The sequence below is a fragment of the Coptis chinensis genome, chromosome 3 (assembly GCF_015680905.1).
Source record: "Coptis chinensis isolate HL-2020 chromosome 3, ASM1568090v1, whole genome shotgun sequence".
Taxonomy (NCBI): Eukaryota; Viridiplantae; Streptophyta; class Magnoliopsida; order Ranunculales; family Ranunculaceae; genus Coptis; species Coptis chinensis.
This window is the reverse complement of record NC_141458.1, coordinates 91,668,535-91,690,222: the sequence shown is the minus strand read 5'-3', so window position 1 is coordinate 91,690,222 and position 21,688 is coordinate 91,668,535. Positions and strand designations below refer to the sequence as shown.

Genomic DNA, 21,688 nt, shown 5'->3' with positions numbered 1-21,688 from the left:
ACTACCCCTTGCCCTTGTTATCTCTTCTTCATTCTTCCTAGACTAACAAGCAGATGCAACTACCACCAATCACGAGCTCCATCTCTGATATTGACCGAGTGCCTTGGTGCTGCTGCCACAACCGCGAGAAAGTGTGAAACTGTTGCCGCCACTGTGAAGGTCGATCAAGCCACTCGGTATGCAATAGAAACTTAATTGGCATTGATTAAATTGGCGAGTAGTCTCTTAGATTATGCTAGTATTCATGGACTCTGTTCATTATTGAATTCGCACTCGCACTCTCTCTCACTAGCACTTGCATTATTGTTGTTGCATTGTATGCTATTGTTTCAATTTATTTTTATTGATTGTTGTGGCTAGTTTCCTAGAGACTAATTGATTTGGCTATTTACTGATTTATTTATTTTCTTTTAGTACTTGATTTTAGGTTTGCTGCCGATTGGTTCTCTCTTTATTTTAATTTTGTGTTGTTGCTGATTGATTGATAAGAATGTGTTTAGTTTAGGGTGAAATAGACCAATAAATCAAAGATGGAGTATTAGCAAAGGAATCCTACGTTTAAACTTTGACAGAGAACCATGCCATTTTATATTTTGTATAATAATGGAATTGCACTTTTCATTATACATTGCTGATGTACATTATGGTTAAGATGATCGCTTTGGTGATCCTGATGCTTGCTCCACTATCAACCCAAGTGCTCACACACTCATCATTATGCCAAGTTCTAGTATGTTATTCTCTCTTTGAAATGCATCAACTGTTTTTTAATTTGTTTGATGGATACATTTATATAGTTATCCTTGTTATATGTAGGTTTATATGGATTCTTTTAACTTATCCTTGTTGGTGAGTCTAATAGCATTAGTGATATTGCTCAAACATGCAAGAAGAAATACACTCCCAAGGAGAGTCCATCACAAGATGTGCATTTCCTCACGTAGTGGATAAGATTTAGTTAGGGAGTCTTTGAATGGTCCATCAAAACAAATTTTCCAATCGTTTAGGATGTGCAAAAGAATCTTTTCAAGCATTGTGTAGTCATTTTTTAGAGAGAGGGTACTTGGCCAATAGTAAACACCTATCTATGGAGCCATGAGAAAATGAAGATGTTCTTGTTAACACTTAGTCATAACGTATGACACATGTAAGTTGGTTATTCCAACATTTTTGAGAAACAATTCACAAGTACTTTCATGAAGTGTTGAAAGCTATGATTGTGTTTTCCAAAGAGATGATTGTACCACCATCTTGGGATGCCCCAATTGGAGAACTTAGAAGTTATAAGGAACTTAGACAAAGAGCATTCAAAGGGGCTGTTGGAGAATTAGATGGCACTCTCATTCATGCAGTTATTCCTCCTAGTAAACAAACCCCTTACAGAGGCTGAGGTGGAAAAGATTGTTGGCAAAACGTATTGGCAATTTGTGACTTTGAACTGAAATTCATATATGCTATGGTTGGATGGGAGGGGACTGCCCATGATGCTAGTGTGTTAACTACTTCAGTGGGGAATCCAGCTTTCAGGTTTCCATTACCTCCTCGAGGTAAGTGTGTAGACTTTGTTTTATTGTCATTTTATCTACAAACTTATTACTTGTATATGCATAGTAAATTGTCATCTATTTCCATTGTACAAATAAGTATTATCTGTTTAATGCGGCTTACATGCATACTTTGGGGCTTTATGTCCCCATATCGTGGTGTACGATATTGGCTTGCTGACTATAGACGTCTTGGGAGTCGTGTTAGGACTAAGGAGGAGAAGTTTAACCATTTCCATTCAAAACTAAGGAATGTGATTGAGCGGAGTTTTTAAGTTTAGAAAGTTAGGTTCCTAGTTTTTAAACAAGATGCTAGGGTATAAGTTTCCAATTCAGAGGAACATAATCATTGCTTGTATGGGTCTTCATAACTTCCTTCGTATAGTTGCCCTCAATGATGTATTATTACAAGCATATGGTAATGAGGAACTTCTTGTGAATAATCAAATTCTAGTACCATAAACAATTTATGGTGTTCAGCAAGTTTTTAGGCCACAAGACCAAGCTCATATGGTTAATTTACGATCTCAAATTGCAGATATCCTTATTGCAAGGCCTAATAATCCCGAGAGATGTTCTTGTTAGTCATGTTTTATGATGTATAACTTCTTGTAAACTCTTGTTTTATTTGTTATATTTATGACTTGTAAACTCTTGTTTTCTGAAATATCGATGATATGAGAATGTTTAGACTTCTTTGCTTGGTGATTGAGTTTATTATATCATGACATGTAAACAGGTTGATTGTCATGAAATATGATTTCATTCAAATGTTGTTGTCAATATTTATAAAGGTTTAAGATGGCATCAAAGGGAGATAAAGATGTTGTTTGCATCTGTGGAGGGGGTACATGTAAGACTAAGGTATCGAAGACGTCAGAGAACCCAGGGAGAACTTACCTTACATGTCCAAAGGGTGCTAAAGAGTGTGGACTTTGGCAATGGGTGGATGAGGTGAAAATGTGTCCTTATAATGAGGGAATTTGTAAAATAAGAACCTCGCATACCTAGAAACCCAAATAGAAAATTCTATCGCTGCCCACAATCAACTAATGAAGGATTTGCAGGATGTGGATTCTTCCAATGGTTTGGGGAGACGAGTGGCACAAACTCTACGTCTGCCGTAACAAAAAATGATTCTAGTGAACAGGAAACACTTGCCAAATTGCGCACATTTGTTGAGATGAAACAAGCTATAACAAATGATGCTTGTGCGGGTTTCTTGAAGAAGATGGATGAACTTGGGATCAATGATGTAGAGAAGAAGGATAATAAGGAATGAGTTTTATTAGGATATCAAAACTATTTTTTATGTTGTATTTGTATTTCTATTTGGATTTAAATGTAATGTATATGAGGATTTCTATTTTGAAACGTTGCTTGTATGTGAATTGGTGGCTATGAAACTAGGTGCGAAAGAAGATCATTATTGAACTTGACAGTGGCTAATTCAGCCCAATGAAAACTCAATTTGAAACGTTCTGGTTATATTACATTAACATGTGTAGTTTCAACTACTGATAGTCCTCGACCATGCTGTGATCGATGATGGATTTGTTCATTTTAAGAAAACGATCAACACTTATTTGTGATTATTCAAAGCAAGACATCGTATTGACCGGATATAACATTATAATGTTCTACGCGATTCACCATGTGTGCTCTTTACCTGTAAGATTCCTATCATTAGAAAATTACAACACTCCAACAAATATCAACTAAGAAATGCGCAGAAGTGTAAATGAACTCAATGTGCAGTGTTCTGGACCATTGATTATGAATCTCTTATCAAAATTGAATAAGGGTAAAATAGGTAGATCAGTTGTTTAACTTGCTGCACCAAGTCATAAATCTCTACCCACGTGTTTCCCTCTTTCTTGGAACAAAAAGAAATAGGTAAAAAAAAAAAAAAACGGACAAAAAGAAAATCACTCTGCATTCTCAACCCTAAAATAAAGGGTAAAATAAACCCTAAAGTAAAGCCCTCCTCTTTCACCAAATAATAAAAAAAACACCACTCTCCACTCTAAAATAAGAGACAGGAGCCATGCTCTTTTAGATTGATTAGGAAGGCACGAGTTGTTGACATGGATTTTATTTTTTTGTCTCATTGGGAACACCCCGTGGTCTAATTGAAGTCATGATGGACACAAGTGGTACATTCTCAACTTTTACATTGTTCAAGCACCCATATCTTGATAGTTTTGTACTATGTGTGTAGGTATTCCAGATGAATGCATGCATAAGAACCGATTGCAAGAGTATGCTCAATAATCCAAACTACCACTTCTGACCTATACGACTAAAAGCTTTGAAAATGTGCCACAATTTAGATCTTCTGTTTCGGTTGATTGGGTATATTATATGTCAGTTGAGACATTTCTACATAAGAAAGAGGCAGAACAAAATGCTGCTAAAGTTGCTCTGGAATCTATATTGAAGAAGGTCAAAGACGAAGGATGTCCAATAATAGATATAATAGATGAGGTGTGTTGCATGCATGCATGCATGTGTGTGTGTGTGTGTGCGTGTGCGTGTGCGTGTGCACACTCATGTTATATGGCGAATAGACTGTTTCACTTGGATGACATGTCCAAAATCCAAATCATAGTGTCGTCCAGTGGCCTACTGGTCAAGACTTGGGAGGTTGGTATCAAGGTCTTGGGTGTGTTCACTTTAGGGGAATAAATGGGATTAAGGAAGAAAAGTTTTAACTATAATTGAAGAAGGACATGTCCAAGTCATAGTTATGTTATGACTTGATTTAATTAAGACTTACTTATGCTATTTGATATAGTTATGCTGTAATATATATCATGTTCTGTTATTCTAACCTGACATATACTTTGTAATCAGTTATGATATATACGTTAACATGAGACACCTTGTCATAAGAAAGATCACATTTATGTCCATGTGAATTATTACTTTTATGGGAGCTATTTTGTTTTAAGTGATAAAAATAAAGCTCAGATGCAACTATGCAAGCTTGTAAATACTCTTCTAGTTAATGTTACAATAATCAGTGGTTCCAATTGAACTAATATTTGAACTATTTTTGGTTTGCTGAGTAATTTTACTATTATGTTAAAGCTTGTTCTACTTTTTCCTCTTATGCAAGTTATTTTAATGAAGCCATGTTGCTGTTGAATTCGCTTCCAAGTATACTGTAGTTAGTACTATGTCAGTATGTTGCTATCATGCCATTTTTCTTTTGTGATTGTTGATTATACAGTTAGACTACCTTATAATAATACCTATCATCTTTTCCTTCTTGAATTCATTTGTTTTCATTAGAAGAATATTAGGTTGGTAACCACCTAATGAAAATAGATGGTATTATTTGAATTTTTTGTGGTCTTTTGGCTTGTAACTTTTCACTGTTTCCTTACAGTTTTATTTTTCTACATTATTGTTGCAATGAAGTATAATTTGTGAGTAACTTTGAAACTATGTTTGGACCCTTTAAAGTAAGCGGTTTCTCAATTTACCTCAGCGATACTGAGGGAGAGCAAAATGTTGATGTTCAACATTGTCAACGCAAGCTTGAGTTTTTCCAGTTTGTAATCTTATGCTTTATTTATTTATTTTTGTATAATTTGGGGGTTGTTATACAGTTATATACTATGGTACATGGACACGCCATATTTTAGAAATAATATATGTCGGGTACGTGTCCACATGTCCGTGGAAACATTGTATGTGATATACCTCAAGTTTTTATATTTTGCCGTGTCAGACACTTCGTATCTGTGTCGGATACGGACACACGTATCCATGCCAATTTAACTTAGGTTATATATTTTTATTTGTTTTTGTCACTCTTGCAGGAAATGACCTATTGCAAATCCATCCTTAATGAATTTGTTGTGAAGATTGGTTTGGAAATGTCTATTTATAAAATTGCCCAGTCAAATGGTCTTATTCCAGTGTTCATCTCAACTTTGGATTTCCATGGTAAAACATATACGGGTACTCCTGCTAGGAGCATAAAGGCGGCAGAACAAATGGGTGCATGTTCTATTATCCAGTTAATTTTAGGTAGTTCTTTATGTTTTTATTCATGTTTATTATATTTGTGGTTACATGGATTTTACTTTAACTGCCTCTTAGATGATATTATCATGCAATTAGACCTATTTGTTGGAGTGCCTTGAGTTTGCTTATAGAAGTAATTTACAGGTATTGAGGCAGGATCACTTCTATCTCAAATCATCAAATCCAACAGGAAAGTTTTTGATGCATTGCCCAAAGTCAGTAAGAACCTAATGTTCCCAATGGTTCTGTGTTCAAAAATATCTGCACAAATTAGAGATGCCCCAGATATACATTTGGATGTCCAACCATTAAAAAGAGTAAAGTTGGTACATTTGTCTAGAAGTAGTACGGGTGAGGATGAAAATTTCACATCTGACCAAAAAAGACTAATTGGTGGCCTGGTGACAACTGCTGGTACTAGCGGAAGTAACTCAAGTAAGCGGCCTCCCTTGCAAGAAGAACCAAAAGTGTCTTGAGTTTGTACTGTGTTTGCACCTGCAAATTCAAGTGTTTGTAGGCACCTTGTGGCAGCTACAAGGTCATCTAATGGGATGGTTTTCTTGCAATTTCTATTAGGCACATATTTTTCTAGTTTCTTAACTTCAATTAGTTTCCCATTGTTAGTTTTAAAACCGTGGTTAAAATACTTTTACCACTGTATATAACCTGTTTTGTAATGCAGAATCTCCTCTACGTGAAATAACAATGGACTTCACATTATGGGCTACATGATAGATACGAAAATAAGTTGAGAATCCACAATTAATATCTTTTGCCTCCAGCATTGAACAGAATCCTGCTATTCAAGGCCCAACTATGATCGTGAGAAAATGGATGTTTGTGGAAGAGATGTTGGATATGGATAAGTTTTGGACGTAAGGTATGGAAGAAATGAGAATGTGGGTTTAGCACAAAACTCATTCATGGTGTAGGTAGAAACTGTCTCCATTCAGAAAATGAAGGTATCAAGTGCCTTTCCCTTGGAAATTATTTCCGTATTAGGAGGATTTAAAAAATCATTAAGCACAGAAGAAGCAAGAGGGTCAAGCGCAAACTCCAGGTTCTGTTGAAAAGGTGGAAGGTGAGTAAAATTAGTGAAGGAAGATGAATGAGTGTCAGCTAGAACTCTCAGGTCTAGATCATCAGAAGCTGATAATCGTAAAAAGATAGTTTTACTAATGAATAAAGCGATGAAACTCTAAACGCAAGTAAAACTACAAACTTCACTTATACTAGACTTATCAAAGATATTTGTTTTCTACTCACGAATCTATTAAAGTAGAGTTGGAATAGAATATTCGTTCCACTCCTAGTTCTTTAGCATTCAAGTTTCCTACGACTATCAATCCTACCAAAGTCAATGAGAGAATTACGAATTATACTACGATGCAAATTTAACTAACAAGATATGAATAACTCAACTACGAAATGCTACGGAATACTAAAGTTTGAATCTAGAATAAGAATTAGGGGGGAATTGAATCCACCTTGAATCCAACTTAAGAATTATCAGCATGACATTTCTTAAGAATTATTGTAATCCAATTCTTACGTTCTCACGGTAAGAATTGGTCGTTCTAATCCCTAATTATACATGACATTTCTACCAATTTATAACTAGCATGTGAGGAAGTCCACCCATTCTCATGGCAAATCAACTTCCTTCTAGAGTGGAATAGACTCTTACAACGATTCTACGCTACACAATCAAGTTTTCATCAAAGCTTCACCAAACCCCTCTAATGGAGGTTTAGCCTTGATTCATCAAACTATCATTTCCAATTGAATTAAAACTAGACATCATATAAAGATTCTAACTTTACTAAATTCAACTAAACAATAATTGAAATCTAAATTAACAACTAAGAATTTACTGAATAACAAGAATTGGAATTATATCTAAATAATATTAAATAATAAAATCAAATTTAATAAGAACTAACTATTTTATTTATCTAATCAATGATAAACAATGATTCAAATACTTAATCTAAAACAAGGAATAAAACTAAAACATGAAATGGAAACTAATTAATTAACTAATTCAAAACTCAAAGACTAGATCTAGAACTAAGGTTTAATGGCTACTCTAATGGCTACCTTATAACCTAAGCTAATTGATACTTAAGAGCTAAGTCTTGTATATAGAAATGGAGGAGACTAGATCCATATTTTCGTGCATGGGCTGAGGGTCCATGTTTTGGGCTGAAAAATCGAGCCCAAAGCCCAATTTCTTCAGTCCATAGGGCCTTTTTCAGCTGGCTTTGACTTCAATAGGCTTTTCGTCCACTTTTTCTCCTCTAATTGGGTCAAGGTTTAGACAATTGGAAAGCTCTTTCCGAGCTGGTCGTTTTGACATAAGATATGCCCAATTTTGAGGCCTGAGTCCAAAGATACGATCTTCACAAGTTCTGCTGACTTTTGTGTGCTGTTTCTGCCCGTCTTGGCCCTTAATCCCAGAACTTCTTAGTAACCAACCTTTTGCTTATTTATATCACCAAAGTGGCACATTTCTGCACATAATTGAGTTCCATGCCTGAAATATATAAAAGCACGTAATTAGCATTAACTCTTATTTATTACTCGCATAATTGGTCTAAAAGCATTATTATTAAGGGGTTAAAACTATAGTTTTGGGCTCTTATCAGAAGCCTTAAGATATGTAAGACATTACTCAATAGGTGGGTCAAAAGAATCACTGGGATAGAGAGTGAAAAATTAATCTTCCATCATAGTGTCAAGGGATGAAAGAATGTTGGCAGGGTGGGACTCGCGAGGTGGCAAGGAAGAGTTGCAAAATAGTCAAAGGAAATCTTCCTCGACTTCCAGGGAGTTCGTGTCGAAGTTGGAACTTCCAAAGGAAAGGAATTTGGGCATCTGATCGTCCGAAAACGTGGTTTTGAAATAATCATGAGCTAAACTTTCGATCATGCTAACCTCTCTATCGATATTCGTATCAAGAACTTGTTTGCTCATTTTAAAAATATTGACCTTAATAGAAAGATGGCAAAAGGATAAGGACATCGAACCATTGCGGCAGTTTATAAGCGCGTTGGCAGTTGCAAAGAAAGGGTGCTCTATATCGAGGATAACAAAATCAGCAGGATAGTAGAAATTCTGAACCTTAACAAGCATGTTTTCCACTATCCCCTTAGGATACTTGATAGACATATCAGCTAATTGCAACATCATTGTTCTAGGTTGCATTTCCTGTAGACCTATTTGTTTATATAAATAATAAGGGAGTAAATAATAAAGCAGTAGTCGTGTGAGTATCTCCTAAAGTGCATTGTACCATAAGACGACCAAGGTCCTTGTACTTAACGATTCCATTGTTTCTCGTTAAAGTTGGAAACTGTTTAGTTAAAAAGGCGTCTTTAGGAATCTTTGTCTTACGCCTAGTAGTGCACAACTCTTTGAGAAACTTAGCATGGTGAGGTAACTTTTTAATTGCTTCAAGAAAAGGTAAGTTTATCGTTAGATTTTTAAAAACTTCCATAATCTCGTCAAAATTCGTATCCTTGTTTCACATAGGTAATCTCTGAGGAAATGGTGGTTTCTCTCTATATTTAGCGTATAGATCAACCGGATGTTTAACCTTGCTTTTATGTTTCTTAGGTTGTGGTTTAACTGGTACCTCTACAGGGGTAGGATCTTCAGTTTCTACATCGGTATCTAGTACAATATCTGGTGTAGGGACCACTGGTTGGGTAACTATAGGCATAGTTACATTGTTATCAAGCACTCTGCCTAAACGGAGAGTGATGATGGAATTTAGCTCACCTATATTTTCATTGTCCTTACTAGTATTACCATTTACCTCAAAGACTGTTTTTGTTGGTTTAGGATTAGGTATTGCTTGACCTAGAAACACACTTTTGGGTTGTACTTTCTCTTGAGCTAACTGCCGTAAGGAAAGTTGGATGGCTTGTAAAATTTGTTGTTGAGATTTCATAAAGGTATCAAAATGATCCGGTTGTGGAGAAGTGTTTGTTAGAGGTTGTGTGACAGGAACTATGTCACGTTGATTATTAATGAGTGGATTTTGATAGTTATTATTTACCGAAACGATACCTCTATTAGCATTATAATTATTATTGTTATAATTATTATAATTTCCTTGTCCTTGCCCTTGCCTCGGTTGAGCTTGGTTGTAATTGTTTGTTGGCCTAACATTTGGGTTAAACAACCTTGGAGGTTGTTGATTATTTTGCCAACCGAAGTTGGGGTTTTGTCACCAAGCTGCGTTAGGCTCGCTATTAATGGAACAAATATTATCTTGTTGTGATTGTTGTTGTTCATAGGCGAGAGGACAATAGTAGTAGGGATGCTCTGGACTCAAACAGAAATTATATGGATTGGTGTTAACATTCATGACGGGAATAGGCTTTTGTTGAACAGAAATAGCCTCTACCTTTTTAGTGAGAGATTCGATTAAATTTTTAAGTTCAGGATCGGGTTTCATCTTAAACATACCGGCGGCCTTAACTGTTGTAGAAGAACTAGCGGAACGGGAGATATCGTCACTACCCCCTAGTTATTATTACGCTTTGTTTGATCTTCTAAAAATTTATAAGCTTTTGAGGTTCCCTTACTGAGGAAAATACCCCCATTCATTATGTCAAGCACCTCTTTGTGGTGGTGTAACAGTCCCTTGAAAAAGGCACGAACTAACGTGTCTTTCGCGAGGTTATGGTGTGGACACTCTATAAGAAGATCGGTGAAACGATTCCAAGCCTCCTGAAAATGATTCATGAGGATTGGCCGAAAAGAAATGAATCTTGGAAAGCATTTCATCGGGTCTTGATGGTGGGTAAAAATGTTCCATAAATAGTTGAACAAGTTTAGCCCACGAGTCCACATAATTAGGTGCTTGGGCAGTTAACCAAGACGCCGCCTTATCGGCTAAGGTGAAAGGAAACACCCTCAGTTTAATTTGTTCAGCACCAACCGTAGGATGGTGGAATGTAGTAAGGACTTGGTCAATCCAACGCATGTGCTGATAAGGTTTTTCATGGTCTAACCCATGAAAAACGGGTAACAAATTAAATATATTTGGAGGGATTCGAAAATCCCCCACTGGGTCTGATAAAACAATGCAAGATTTAGGGCTATCGTTCAAAGCTTTGTAATAGTCAGAAAGAGGAGACTCTCTTTCTTCAGCCATTATTTCAGGTGTGGTGTGTGGTATGCTAGATAGAGGTGTAGTGAGTGGTATACTAGAAAGGTGTGTTTGTTGACGTTGTCGGTTGATTACGTTAGGTGTTCTTCTTCGACCTGACCTTAGTCTCATGCAAGGCTAAGACCAATCTTAACTAACATGAGAACACTCCTAACAATCCTGATATGCTAGTATGAACCTCTAACATGAGATGCGAGGTGTGGAAGAAAGAAGTACCTGAATGCCTCCTTGCTTCGCTTATGAATAACATCTTGTATATGCATGCTCAGTGTGTATAACGAGTTAGAAACACTGAATAACTTGAAGTAATGGAAGTTTGAACGAACCTATGGAAATCGGGCGGTTCAGAGTAGAGGGCGCAGGTCACGCTTTCGCTCAGAATAGGCCTAGGTAGGGCGCGGGTTGTGCTCAGGTCCAACTCGAGCTCGAGGCTTCGATCGCGGGGGCTCAAACTTTTTGCCTTGGTAGGCTGGGCTCGGGTAAAACTCAAGTTCCAGCGCAGCTGGCGCTTTGAGTTTTGCTTTGGCAAGGCGCAGGTCGCACTCAGCTAAAAACTCAAGTTCCTTGCGCTTAGGCGCGGGTGGCGCTCGAGTTTTGCCTTAGTAGGGCGTGGGTCGCGCTTCGTGTAGTCCTGCGAGGAAAAATTCAGTTATGAAACAAACGACCACAGTTAGAATCAAACAAGGGTGGGTGGGTTATGGGACTTTGGAAAACTAACAATACTAAAGAAAATAATACTAAACAGGAACTAAGATAGCAGTGGTGCCATTTGATAAATGAAAAATGAATAGTTTTACCTACGAATAAGAATATGAACTTTAAATGCAAGTAAAACTAAAACTGAACTTATACTAGATTTATCAAAGATTTATTTCTACTCTCGAATCTATTGAAATAGAGGTGGAGTAAAAGATTCATTCCACTCCTAGCTCGTTAGTATTCAATGTTTTCTATGACTATTGGTCTATCCAAAGTTTAATGAGAGTAATGGTGGGATTTATACTACGATGCAAATTATGCTAACAAGATACGAATAACGAAATGACATAAATACTAAGGTTTGAATCTAGATAAAGAATTAAGGGAATTTGATTCTACCTTGAATCCAACTTAATAAACTAGTATAGATTATTGTAATCCAAATCTTATGTTCTTACGATAAGAATTGGTCGTTCTAATCCCTAATCAATCATGGCAATCTCTACCAAATAATGACTAGCATGTGAGGAAGTTCAACCCATTCTCATGGCGAATCAACTACCTTCTAGAGTGGAATAGACTCTTACAACGATTCTACACTACACAATCAAGTTTTCATCAAGGCTTCATCAAACCCCTCTAATAGAGGTTTAACCTTGATTCATCAAACTATCATTTTCATATGAATTTAAACTAGACATCATATAAAGATTCTAACTTTAATAATATAAAGATTCTAATCAATAATTCAAAACTAAACTAATAACAATGAAATGATAACAACTAATATCGAAATTAATTCTAATGAATTTAATAATTAAACTAGATTATGATTAACTAATTATGAAATAAAGACAACTAATTTATGAATTTAACAATACTAAAACTAAATAAGACTTTAATCAATAAACTAAATCAGAATTAAAAACTAATACTTTATTATAAAACTAAATATGATTCTCAATTAATCATTTACTTGTTCGAACTAATTTATTGCAAAGTAAAAACTAGAACTAAAAACAATAATTGAAAAACTAATTAATTGACTTTAAAACTAGATCTAGAACTATCTATAATGGCTACCTTCTATCTAAACTAACTATGACTTAAGAGTTAAGTTTTGTGTGTGAAAATAGAGGAGACCAGATCCACATTTTCCTGCATGGGCTGAGGAGCCATGTTTTGGGCCGGAAAATCGAGCCCAAAGCCAAATTTCTTCAGTCCACAGAGCTTTTTTCAGCTAGCTTTGACTTCAATAGACTTTTCGACTACTTCTGCTCCTCTGATTGGGTCAAAGCTTATACCATTGGAAGTCTCCTTTCTGAGCCGGTCGTTTTGACATAAGGTAGGCCCAATTTCGAGGCCTGAGTCCAAAGATATGGCCTTCGGAAGTTCTGCTGACTTATGTGTATTATTTCTGCCTGCGTTGACTTTGACTTTTTAGCTTTTGACCGGGCCTTACAAAGGCTTTTTCTCCTTGAATCTTGACCTTTAATCACAGAACTTTTTAGCAACCAACCCTTGCTCCTTTATCTCGCTAAAGTGGCACATTTCTGCACATAATTGACTTCAATACCTGAAATACATAAAAGTACGTAATCAGTATTAACTCTTATTTATTACTTGCATAATTGGTCTAAAAGTATTATTGTTAAGAGGTTAAAACTACAGTTTTGGGCTCTTATCACAGACCTTTCTAAATAATATGTCCCAGATGCGAATGTTGTAGAGAATTTGGACTGGGGGCATTAGGTTCCCCTACTGGGACATCATAGTTACACACTACGGACCCTACTAACTAATACAATTGGGATCTTTTGCGTAGGTTACCAATGGAAATGTTAGTACTGAGCCCACTAATGACCTTAATTTTGTGGCTGATGTTTTGCAGCTAGACACCATGGAAGTGGAGCCCGACAATGTGCATATAAAGACGCTTGACAGTTAACCGGAAGTTGAGCAGTTGAAGGACTGTAATCAATTAAGTGCTAGGGAGGAGAGGGCCGTTGAAGTGTGTCTTGATAAGCTTCTGGAAGTTATGTTGGTGGGTTTGCCATTAATAAAGCTGATTCCAACGTTCTGGCTAGAGATAGTCTGCCTCCGAATCCCGCGCAAAGCACAGAGTCAAAAGTCCTTGCACAGGTGTATTGGTGGTTGTATGACCAAACTCTCAAGACTGGGCATGTTGCTGATCTAACAGTCAGGGTTTATGGTCGGGGGTTGTCCATAAACTTGAGCACCTACCAGTTGCTTAGACAGTACCAGTGGCTAAATCACGAGGTTTGTAGAATGCTACTTGCTACATTTTGGCCTTTCCCGCAATATTTCACTTACTGTATCGTCAAAATAGTCAATTTGTCTTGTTTATAACTATGGGTTTGTAGAATCACGAGGTTTTACCATATGTTGTTTCCTGGTCAAGGTTATTTCGGTGTGCATGACCCTTCTAGACAGGCGCTACAACAGACTTGCACGGTATGATGATTTTGTGACAATACGTGAACCGTCAAAATACTACGCTATCATCCCAGATACACAGATACTGGTAATGTCTCCCAAAACCCACTTCTTTTCTCCGACTTATTCTGAGATTTTTCAACAATGCTCCGAATAATTATAGTTTCAAAAACTATGTAGGTCTACATGGAGTCTTTGTATGCCACCATTGGGGAGACTCTCACTATCGAAGCTTGACTACATAAGAAAATATTGATGTACTTGCTTCTAACATGTCATGGTCCCTAAGGTTGACCTTCAAAGAATTGCTCGAAGAAAACACAAGCATCCCGTACGTCACCAAGTCCAAGGGGTTGATGATGGCCTTCAATTTCTCAAACCACCTTTGGATACTGGTCGTCTTCTACTTCCGCACTTGGACTTGCCTGATTTATGATTCGCTGGCAGACGTTATTGCTTACCCTACACCCCGGCTGGAAAAAATTTATACCTTACTTCCGTACGCACTCTTAATGCACAACAAAGACTGTGTACCTCAATCGCAGCTACAAAGACCATGTATTATCAAATACCAAGACTGTAAGAAGCAGAAGGATCCTAGAGACATTGGGGTTTTCGTACTGGCTTATGTTGATCAATTACTCCGAGGTGATGCCCCAATATTCAGCCGATCTGGGGCCATGTTAAGAAATAGGGTGGCCAAAGACCTTATAGAATGTGGGTTGACCCAATCCTAATTTGAGAATGTGGTGAAAAAATGCTGGTAGAATGTGTGTTCACCATGCGCGAATTTTAGCAACAACCATTGGCTAGTGTACTGTCAGGGATGGACAAAATAATTCCATTGTACTAGACTGTCATCAGTTACTTCTACTTTGCCTAGACTTTAATAATTATCTTGTTTAAGACAACTTATTATCCCTTTCAGACATCAACATCATTTCGAAGTAGTTCCATATATCATGATCTACCATACATATTATAAACAAAAGACATGGACTAGGAACTTAAGACCCGACATCCTTAAACCAATAACTCTACAATGGAAGCATCTTCTTTTGAAGGAGAGCACAAGAACAATAAGTACCTTCCAACACCAACGGTGAGAAACATTCTTACTCTTGCTCCATTATCCTTTCATCACAAGTCCAACAAACTATGCCGTCAATGGGCAAGTGTTGCGAATAAACATTAGACCCAATAAACATTTGTTTCTAGCTGAGTACGCCTTGAATAGCATATCTTGGTTACTTGATAACGAGTAATGGGCTTGAAAATACTCATAACTTTCGCAGCCATCATTTATGCATTATTATACGCTCTCCAAACTTTGTTCATTTAATTTCCAGAGACATTGCTATTTTTAATAGTGATAGGAACATAATGCAGTTCAATTTAGGTACCAGGGCTGATAATATCAGAAAAAGAAATCCCAACACTAGGCACGCAAGATATTCTTACAAGGTCTGTTCTTACAATTGTGTCCGACAAGGAGATGCCATTACCAATTGCTCCTCAGAGAACCCTCATTTGATTGGAGGAAAACTTGGGCAGAATGGGAATCACTTGCCGTCTCTTCATAGTGTGTCTCCAATCTTGCTTCTGTGGGGTTTCATTCCGTTTTTTGTACTGTGGCGTCTCTTATTTGTAATGGATACTTTCCTTACAACATCATATGGAAGTAGTCATAAAGTGTCACTAGATTGCAATGCATGCTGTGGAGTGGTGAGATTCCCTGTTTACTACATTGGACTACAATAGTAACATTCAATGCCTAGTGCTTGTTGATGAATGAAATGAACTCCTACAGAGAAAGTAAAGATTATACCACAACATTCAACCCTAAACACATGCATACATTCCGAAGCACTCATTTACATTACGAAAAACATTAGGGAAGACGTTATGGACCCAAAACATTAGCACTTGCATAAACTAGTCAGATAATAACGATAGTAACAATCACATCTACAAATATCCCAACATTAAACAAACAAGCAACAGAACCCCATAACTAAACTAAATTCTTTTCCTTCTTTTCTTCCCAATGGCACCAAAGAGGCTGCCATGTTACACATTTTCATGAGGAACTATCTAATGAAGTGCCCTCTGATGAATATAGTATAACATTTTTTAGCTGTTTTAATTTGTGCTTCCTCTTACGAGAGCACAAAACCACCCACCTCATTCTTTGGCACTGTTATGCAAGGGCCACCTCAGCCGCCGCCTCTGTTCTTTTCAACATCAAATCGTATTCACAAACAAATATATCCAGCTTGCCATAGAGAATATCTAACTCCATCCTGCCTTCCAGACTCATTTCCTTCTTCAACTTAGTGATGGACAACAATATTTCTTCTAAAGTTTGCACCATTCGATTTGGTGGAAGATTTGGTGGAAGAGAAGACCCGGAAGTAATTGACATTTCCGTTATGTTATCAAACCTAAATTTCTACTTTCGTTCAAACTATGAGACAAACTTCTACTGGAGTAGAGAAAGACTGTGTCATATATATCATGCAATTGTACGGTGTGTCATGCAAGAATCTGAATGACACCACCAACACTTACCGCGAAAGACTGGTCTGAATCTTTAGGAGCACGATTCAACTTTATGATCCCACATCCCAAGATAATATAGTCAAACAGATATGGATAAGATAGCCAACTTGCATTAGAGGCACAACCAGTACACCACATAGGACAAACAACACAAAAGATTGCAACTTTGTCTGAAAACCCAAACATTTGTAGTTAGTCTAAACTAATGAATGTTCCCTCTTCGTCAATTTGTTGTCTTCTAAAATTGTTCACCACTTCCACTTCCCTAAACCGAAGAGCACTTTGTTTCTATCTTGTACTGCAGTTAGTCGATTCGTTGAGTTAAAGTCCCTTCTTGATGGATAAACCCAGCACAAAAACAACCACACTTTGCTCCAGTTTGGGGTCTGGAACTTCCTCAACCAACCAACTTTCCATCATAATTCATGATTAGTTTCGGTTTGTTAGGGAATAGGAGGAAGAATGCGGCAATGCATCCAATTGGGGATTCGGATTCCTTGGGGATTTTGGCTTAGGGAAAACTGTTCAAAATTTAATAAAGGGTCTGTTCAATAAATTAGGTGGGGCCATTTGCAAGTAACGTCAGAAGGAGGTGGTGGTCAACTCGTTGAATTTCCCAACTTGTAACTCCACCCTTGTAACTTGGGTTGTAACTTTTAGTAAACATATACAATTGCAGTAATTAAAATTGTTCATAAGGCGACACCAACACGTAGGTGTAAGACAACATAACGCTGATATCTAGATACCATTTTTCGCTATGTGATAATGCCTTCAAAATAAGTTTCTAGATCATGTTGTAGCCATAGTCAAAACAAATACAATGATGCAGTATAATTTCGACTGATTTTTTGCGTGACAACAGAAATAGTGAAACCTAAAATATAGCGTGCACTACTCAAAACTCAGATATTGAACCGTTTGTCGACAATCTCCTGGTTTGCAAGACGTTTACTAGCCCCCTTGTCATCAATGAAGTACTTGCAAGTGCTTATGTTGTGGCCATGTTGGTTGCATAGCGTGCAACACCTCCTCTGTTTTGGACCCTTTTGCGGTGGTGGGATCTTGATTCTCTCTATTGGGGGATAACCTGGTTTGCGCCTCAGTTCATGAGGAAGAATGCGGTCATCCTCTTCATTTATTTCCCACTGTTCCTTGCTGGGAATACCAATCCAAACCTCCTAATATGTACATAACCAGTTCTTTGTTGTGTAGTACTCATCAACATATGAAATGTGGCGCAGGCCAGCAACGCTAATGGCCAAGCATGTGTGGGGACACGGTATACCCAAGTGTTGGAACCACATACACGTACAATCCCCGCTCTCCAGATTCACAGAGTGGATGCCCCCCTGCTTGGTCATAATCATAAAACATGTCGTTGAAGACCGCAGCTCGTACATTTCCCTCGACTTCTTCATGTTATACGCCAACGTCTCAGCTACATAAGGTACTAGCAGCTGACCCCTTAGAGCTCACTCACTCACAATATCTCTGTACTTGCAGAAATGTACATTCAAATTTTGCCTGATTTCCTCCACCATAGCTTGTACGGGCCATGACCGCGCTTCCTTAATCATTTTGTTCCAACTCTCGACGTGATTAGTGTAAATGATACCGTACCTCTTCACATCTGAGGCTGAACAAGCCCACTTCTCTACTGGAATATCCGATAACAAAGTGTACACTGTGGGACTAATTTTCAGGATATCTTTTATCACTGCCTTGAAATGCCATCGCTGAAGGGAAGAAACTACCGTTTTCACCTTCTCGAACACATGTTGTGGTGCTCTTTTCAAGTTCTTGCACACGTAGTTCATGCAGAACATATGTCTTGCTCTCGGAAACACCATGGGGACCTTAGAGATAAGACTCTGGTGCGTATTAGTCATGAGGATAAACGGCCGGTCATAACCGACGACGTGGTCCCCAAGACAACGGAGAAACCACTCCCAATTTTCATTATCCTCTGCACTTATAACACCGAAGGCAACAAGAAATACATGACCTTCTGCGTCTAATGCAATGGCAGATAGAAGGCAACCTCTTGATATACCCTTCAATTGTGTTCCGTCAAGCTCTATCAGAGGTCTACATGTGTTATGGAAGCTCTTAATTGTAATCCCATAAGCACAAAAGTAGGACTTGAACCTATCGGTACGTCCTTCTCTTTTTATCTCAATGTAAGAACCTGGATCAACTTTCTTCAGCTCGCTAGAATAACTTGATAGTAGCTGGTATGACTGTCCATAACTCCCATGGATCTGCACATATATGTGGATACTTGTTATAATGTCGTATACATATATCACCTTGTATTATCTCGCATAAGGCATTTAGGATGCCCCAGCAGAGTATATGCATGTATTGGTATTACCTATATATGTACTGTAGGTCACATATATCACCTTGTCTTATACAGTACTATTTATTCAGGATACAAAGACAAAGTATATGGCTAACACAATTAAATTGTTGTGGTAGAGCTAAATGTTATGGGTTATTGGGTTATTCCGTTCACCTGTGCCAGTGCCTTTTCCCTTCCCCTCCACACAACTTTGTATGATACTTTAACGTGTTCCCAGTGTTTAACAATGGCCTTCACCTTGCTTGCATTTATAGTTTTGTCGTCTTGCAACATCCCTCTACAAATCATGGACACATACATAGTCCTTTGTTAAGCCCTCACGATTATACAATCCCGCCCTATGGCGACCGCATTTGTGACCGTCAATTAGTGTCTTAATAGTCCAATCATAAGATCTTTTAGTCGTGCTACAGTACATATGAAATGGACAACCTGACCCAAGGCTACTCAAATCAGAACCTTTGCATCCATATTGGATCCTCTCCCAATCCTTTTTCACCTTCAGCAGTTCAAAGTTATTTTAAATCGCGTAGTTCTTCATGTGGAGCACGAAAAAATCCCGTTTGGGGAATGTCATGGCCATGGAAAGCGGAATGTTCTCTTCCAATTCTGTTTGACCAGCATACTCCACATGACCTTCCTCAACTACATTTTTTTTATACCTTGGCCCCCGCTGCCTCTTATCCATTGTTGGTATCCCTTCTCCTTCACCATCAGTGGGACCACATTTGACACCAGTACTCTCGCTGCTGCGACCATGCTTTCTTTCGGCATTCATGGGAATCGGAACGCCCTCACTATGAGCAGCGGTTTTTGTTGTTCCGATAACATTGACACCACAGCCTTCTCTGCCAACAAATTGATCTTTTCTAACATTTATCTTTCTTACATAATTACCCGCTTGGTCTGTAGTACCTTGGCTTGTGCTGCCATGTTCCCAGTAAACACCACCGTATCCCTGCATTCCTCCATGGAGTGGGTATGTTCTCAAACCCTATTCACCTCCTGGTGTTGTTCTTCCAATAAATTGCCCACTGTGTCGGGCGCCCACACCGAATTGTTCTATGTTCGGTGCTACATTCCTGACATATGGACCAAATGGGAAAATTCCTCGGCCAATGTGGGGTGTTCCGACCATGTGTCTGTATGACACACCACCGCTAAATGTGGCACATGCCCCCTGATCGCAAAGCATTAGTGTCCATCCATCACCTCCTCTTAACCCATCAACACTTTCACCTCTCCCCCCAAGTCTTGCAAGATTAGTAACCGATCCCCGTCCACCACCTTGTTGTTCAACTTCACACCCTTGGTCATTGCTTCCCCCACTTTGCTCATCAACTTCAGGCTCTTCCTCATCAATTCCACCACCATCTAAATCATTGGTTAAGACAACATGTCCATCACTTGCATCATCATCGGAATCATCCAACACTAATTCATGACCAGCCTCACCATCGCCTAGGTCATCTGTAATGGGGTTCAACATGTAATCCTCCCAATCAGCTTCCCTCCAGTTATGTGAGTTTGGAAGTTGTTCTTCGGCAATCCAAATGACTTCAGGAAGACTTATGGATTGGTTACTAACTTCCACTAAAGGTAGCTCTGGTATATATACACTGTCTTCCCTATCAGATAGATCGTTAAGTTCGAGAGGAATATGTTGGGTTCCCAACCCCGTTACAATAATTGTACCTTCATGTAACTCAGGAATAATCGGCCGGTACTGAAGTGGTATTCGCTCGATATTGAACTCTTCGGGTTCAGCTTCAACATAATTCTGCTTGTCATAGTAAGACATTTATATCCTGTACAAGATATTATAAATGCCAGTTTTTCATTTTATTTATACTCTTCTCAGACAATATAATATGGGTTTCAATATAATATCGACTTATTTTTTTGAATTTCAATGAGTCCAAATATAGCCACCAAATATATACACTAAAAACATTCGGGTTTTCTTTCATGGGTTTCTTTCATTCAACAGTATCAAGAATCCAGCTTTATTGTATCAATAGCCACTATACGCACATTTAATGTCCTGCTTGGGTTGTATGATGATTCAACATTTAACAATTATTGTACAACCCCTATTTATTGTCCTTGTTTCCTTATTTGATGTTCCATGTTTAAAGCGGTGAGCTTTTACATCAAATTAAAGATGTAGTTTTGAACACAAATGGAGGGTGGTAGCATTAACTTCCACACAGACACCAACACAAACATTATCCCATATTTAGTTGAAAAGAGTATAATAATTAGGGTAATGTTTACAAGGTTTACATACCTTTTTCTGTAATTGGGCAATGATATACAACTTCAAAATTTGGTGTTGAAATTTGTTTCAAGCATGAAGCTGAAGAAGAAAAAAGGGTAAAAAATACCCTAAAAAATATCTAGGAAATTTCACACAGTGTTTTATTGGGAAGAGATCAAAATTGCTTCGAAATTGATGTTGGGCAAAGATTCCCATTCTTATTCGCTCCGTACATGAGAGTTGGCAAGCTTTTCCATTAATTGTATGGATTAGACTTGAGGACAGTTTGGTGATTTCACATGTAAACTTAGCAAATATGGGAGCAAATATTTACTGAATCCGGACTAGGTTATAATAGTCCTATTTACTGTTATCATATCTTAAAGGGATATTCACTTGGTTGTTTCCGGATTACAAACGTCTACTATAGATTGTCGTATACTTGTTTTGTGATGCCTCAGTAGGAAGATTACGTTCCCTAACACAGTTGACTCAGATTGTACATCCGTGTCACCCCTTCGCCAAATCTGTTTGTTCCTATTTTTTGGGACTTTATGTTATCCATAAGTAAGTTGATA

At 37.8% G+C, this 21,688-nt stretch overlaps 2 protein-coding genes across 2 annotated transcripts; one reads left to right on the top strand and one right to left on the bottom strand.

The window, feature by feature from the left end:
• Positions 1–3,687: 3,687 nt before the first annotated feature.
• Positions 3,688–6,314, top strand: LOC147511628 (double-stranded RNA-binding protein 4-like). The gene is made up of 5 exons (XM_086598521.1): positions 3,688–3,761; positions 3,854–4,031; positions 5,375–5,585; positions 5,727–6,017; positions 6,265–6,314. Exons 1-5 carry the CDS (start codon positions 3,688–3,690, stop codon positions 6,312–6,314), a joined length of 804 nt encoding a protein of 267 aa, XP_086454647.1.
• An 11,643-nt stretch (positions 6,315–17,957) lies between these two features.
• Positions 17,958–19,150, bottom strand: LOC147511627 (uncharacterized). Its single transcript, XM_086598520.1, has 2 exons — positions 19,004–19,150; positions 17,958–18,746 (listed from the first exon to the last, which is right to left on the bottom strand). Exons 1-2 carry the CDS (start codon positions 19,148–19,150, stop codon positions 17,958–17,960), a joined length of 936 nt encoding a protein of 311 aa, XP_086454646.1.
• Positions 19,151–21,688: the final 2,538 nt, after the last annotated feature.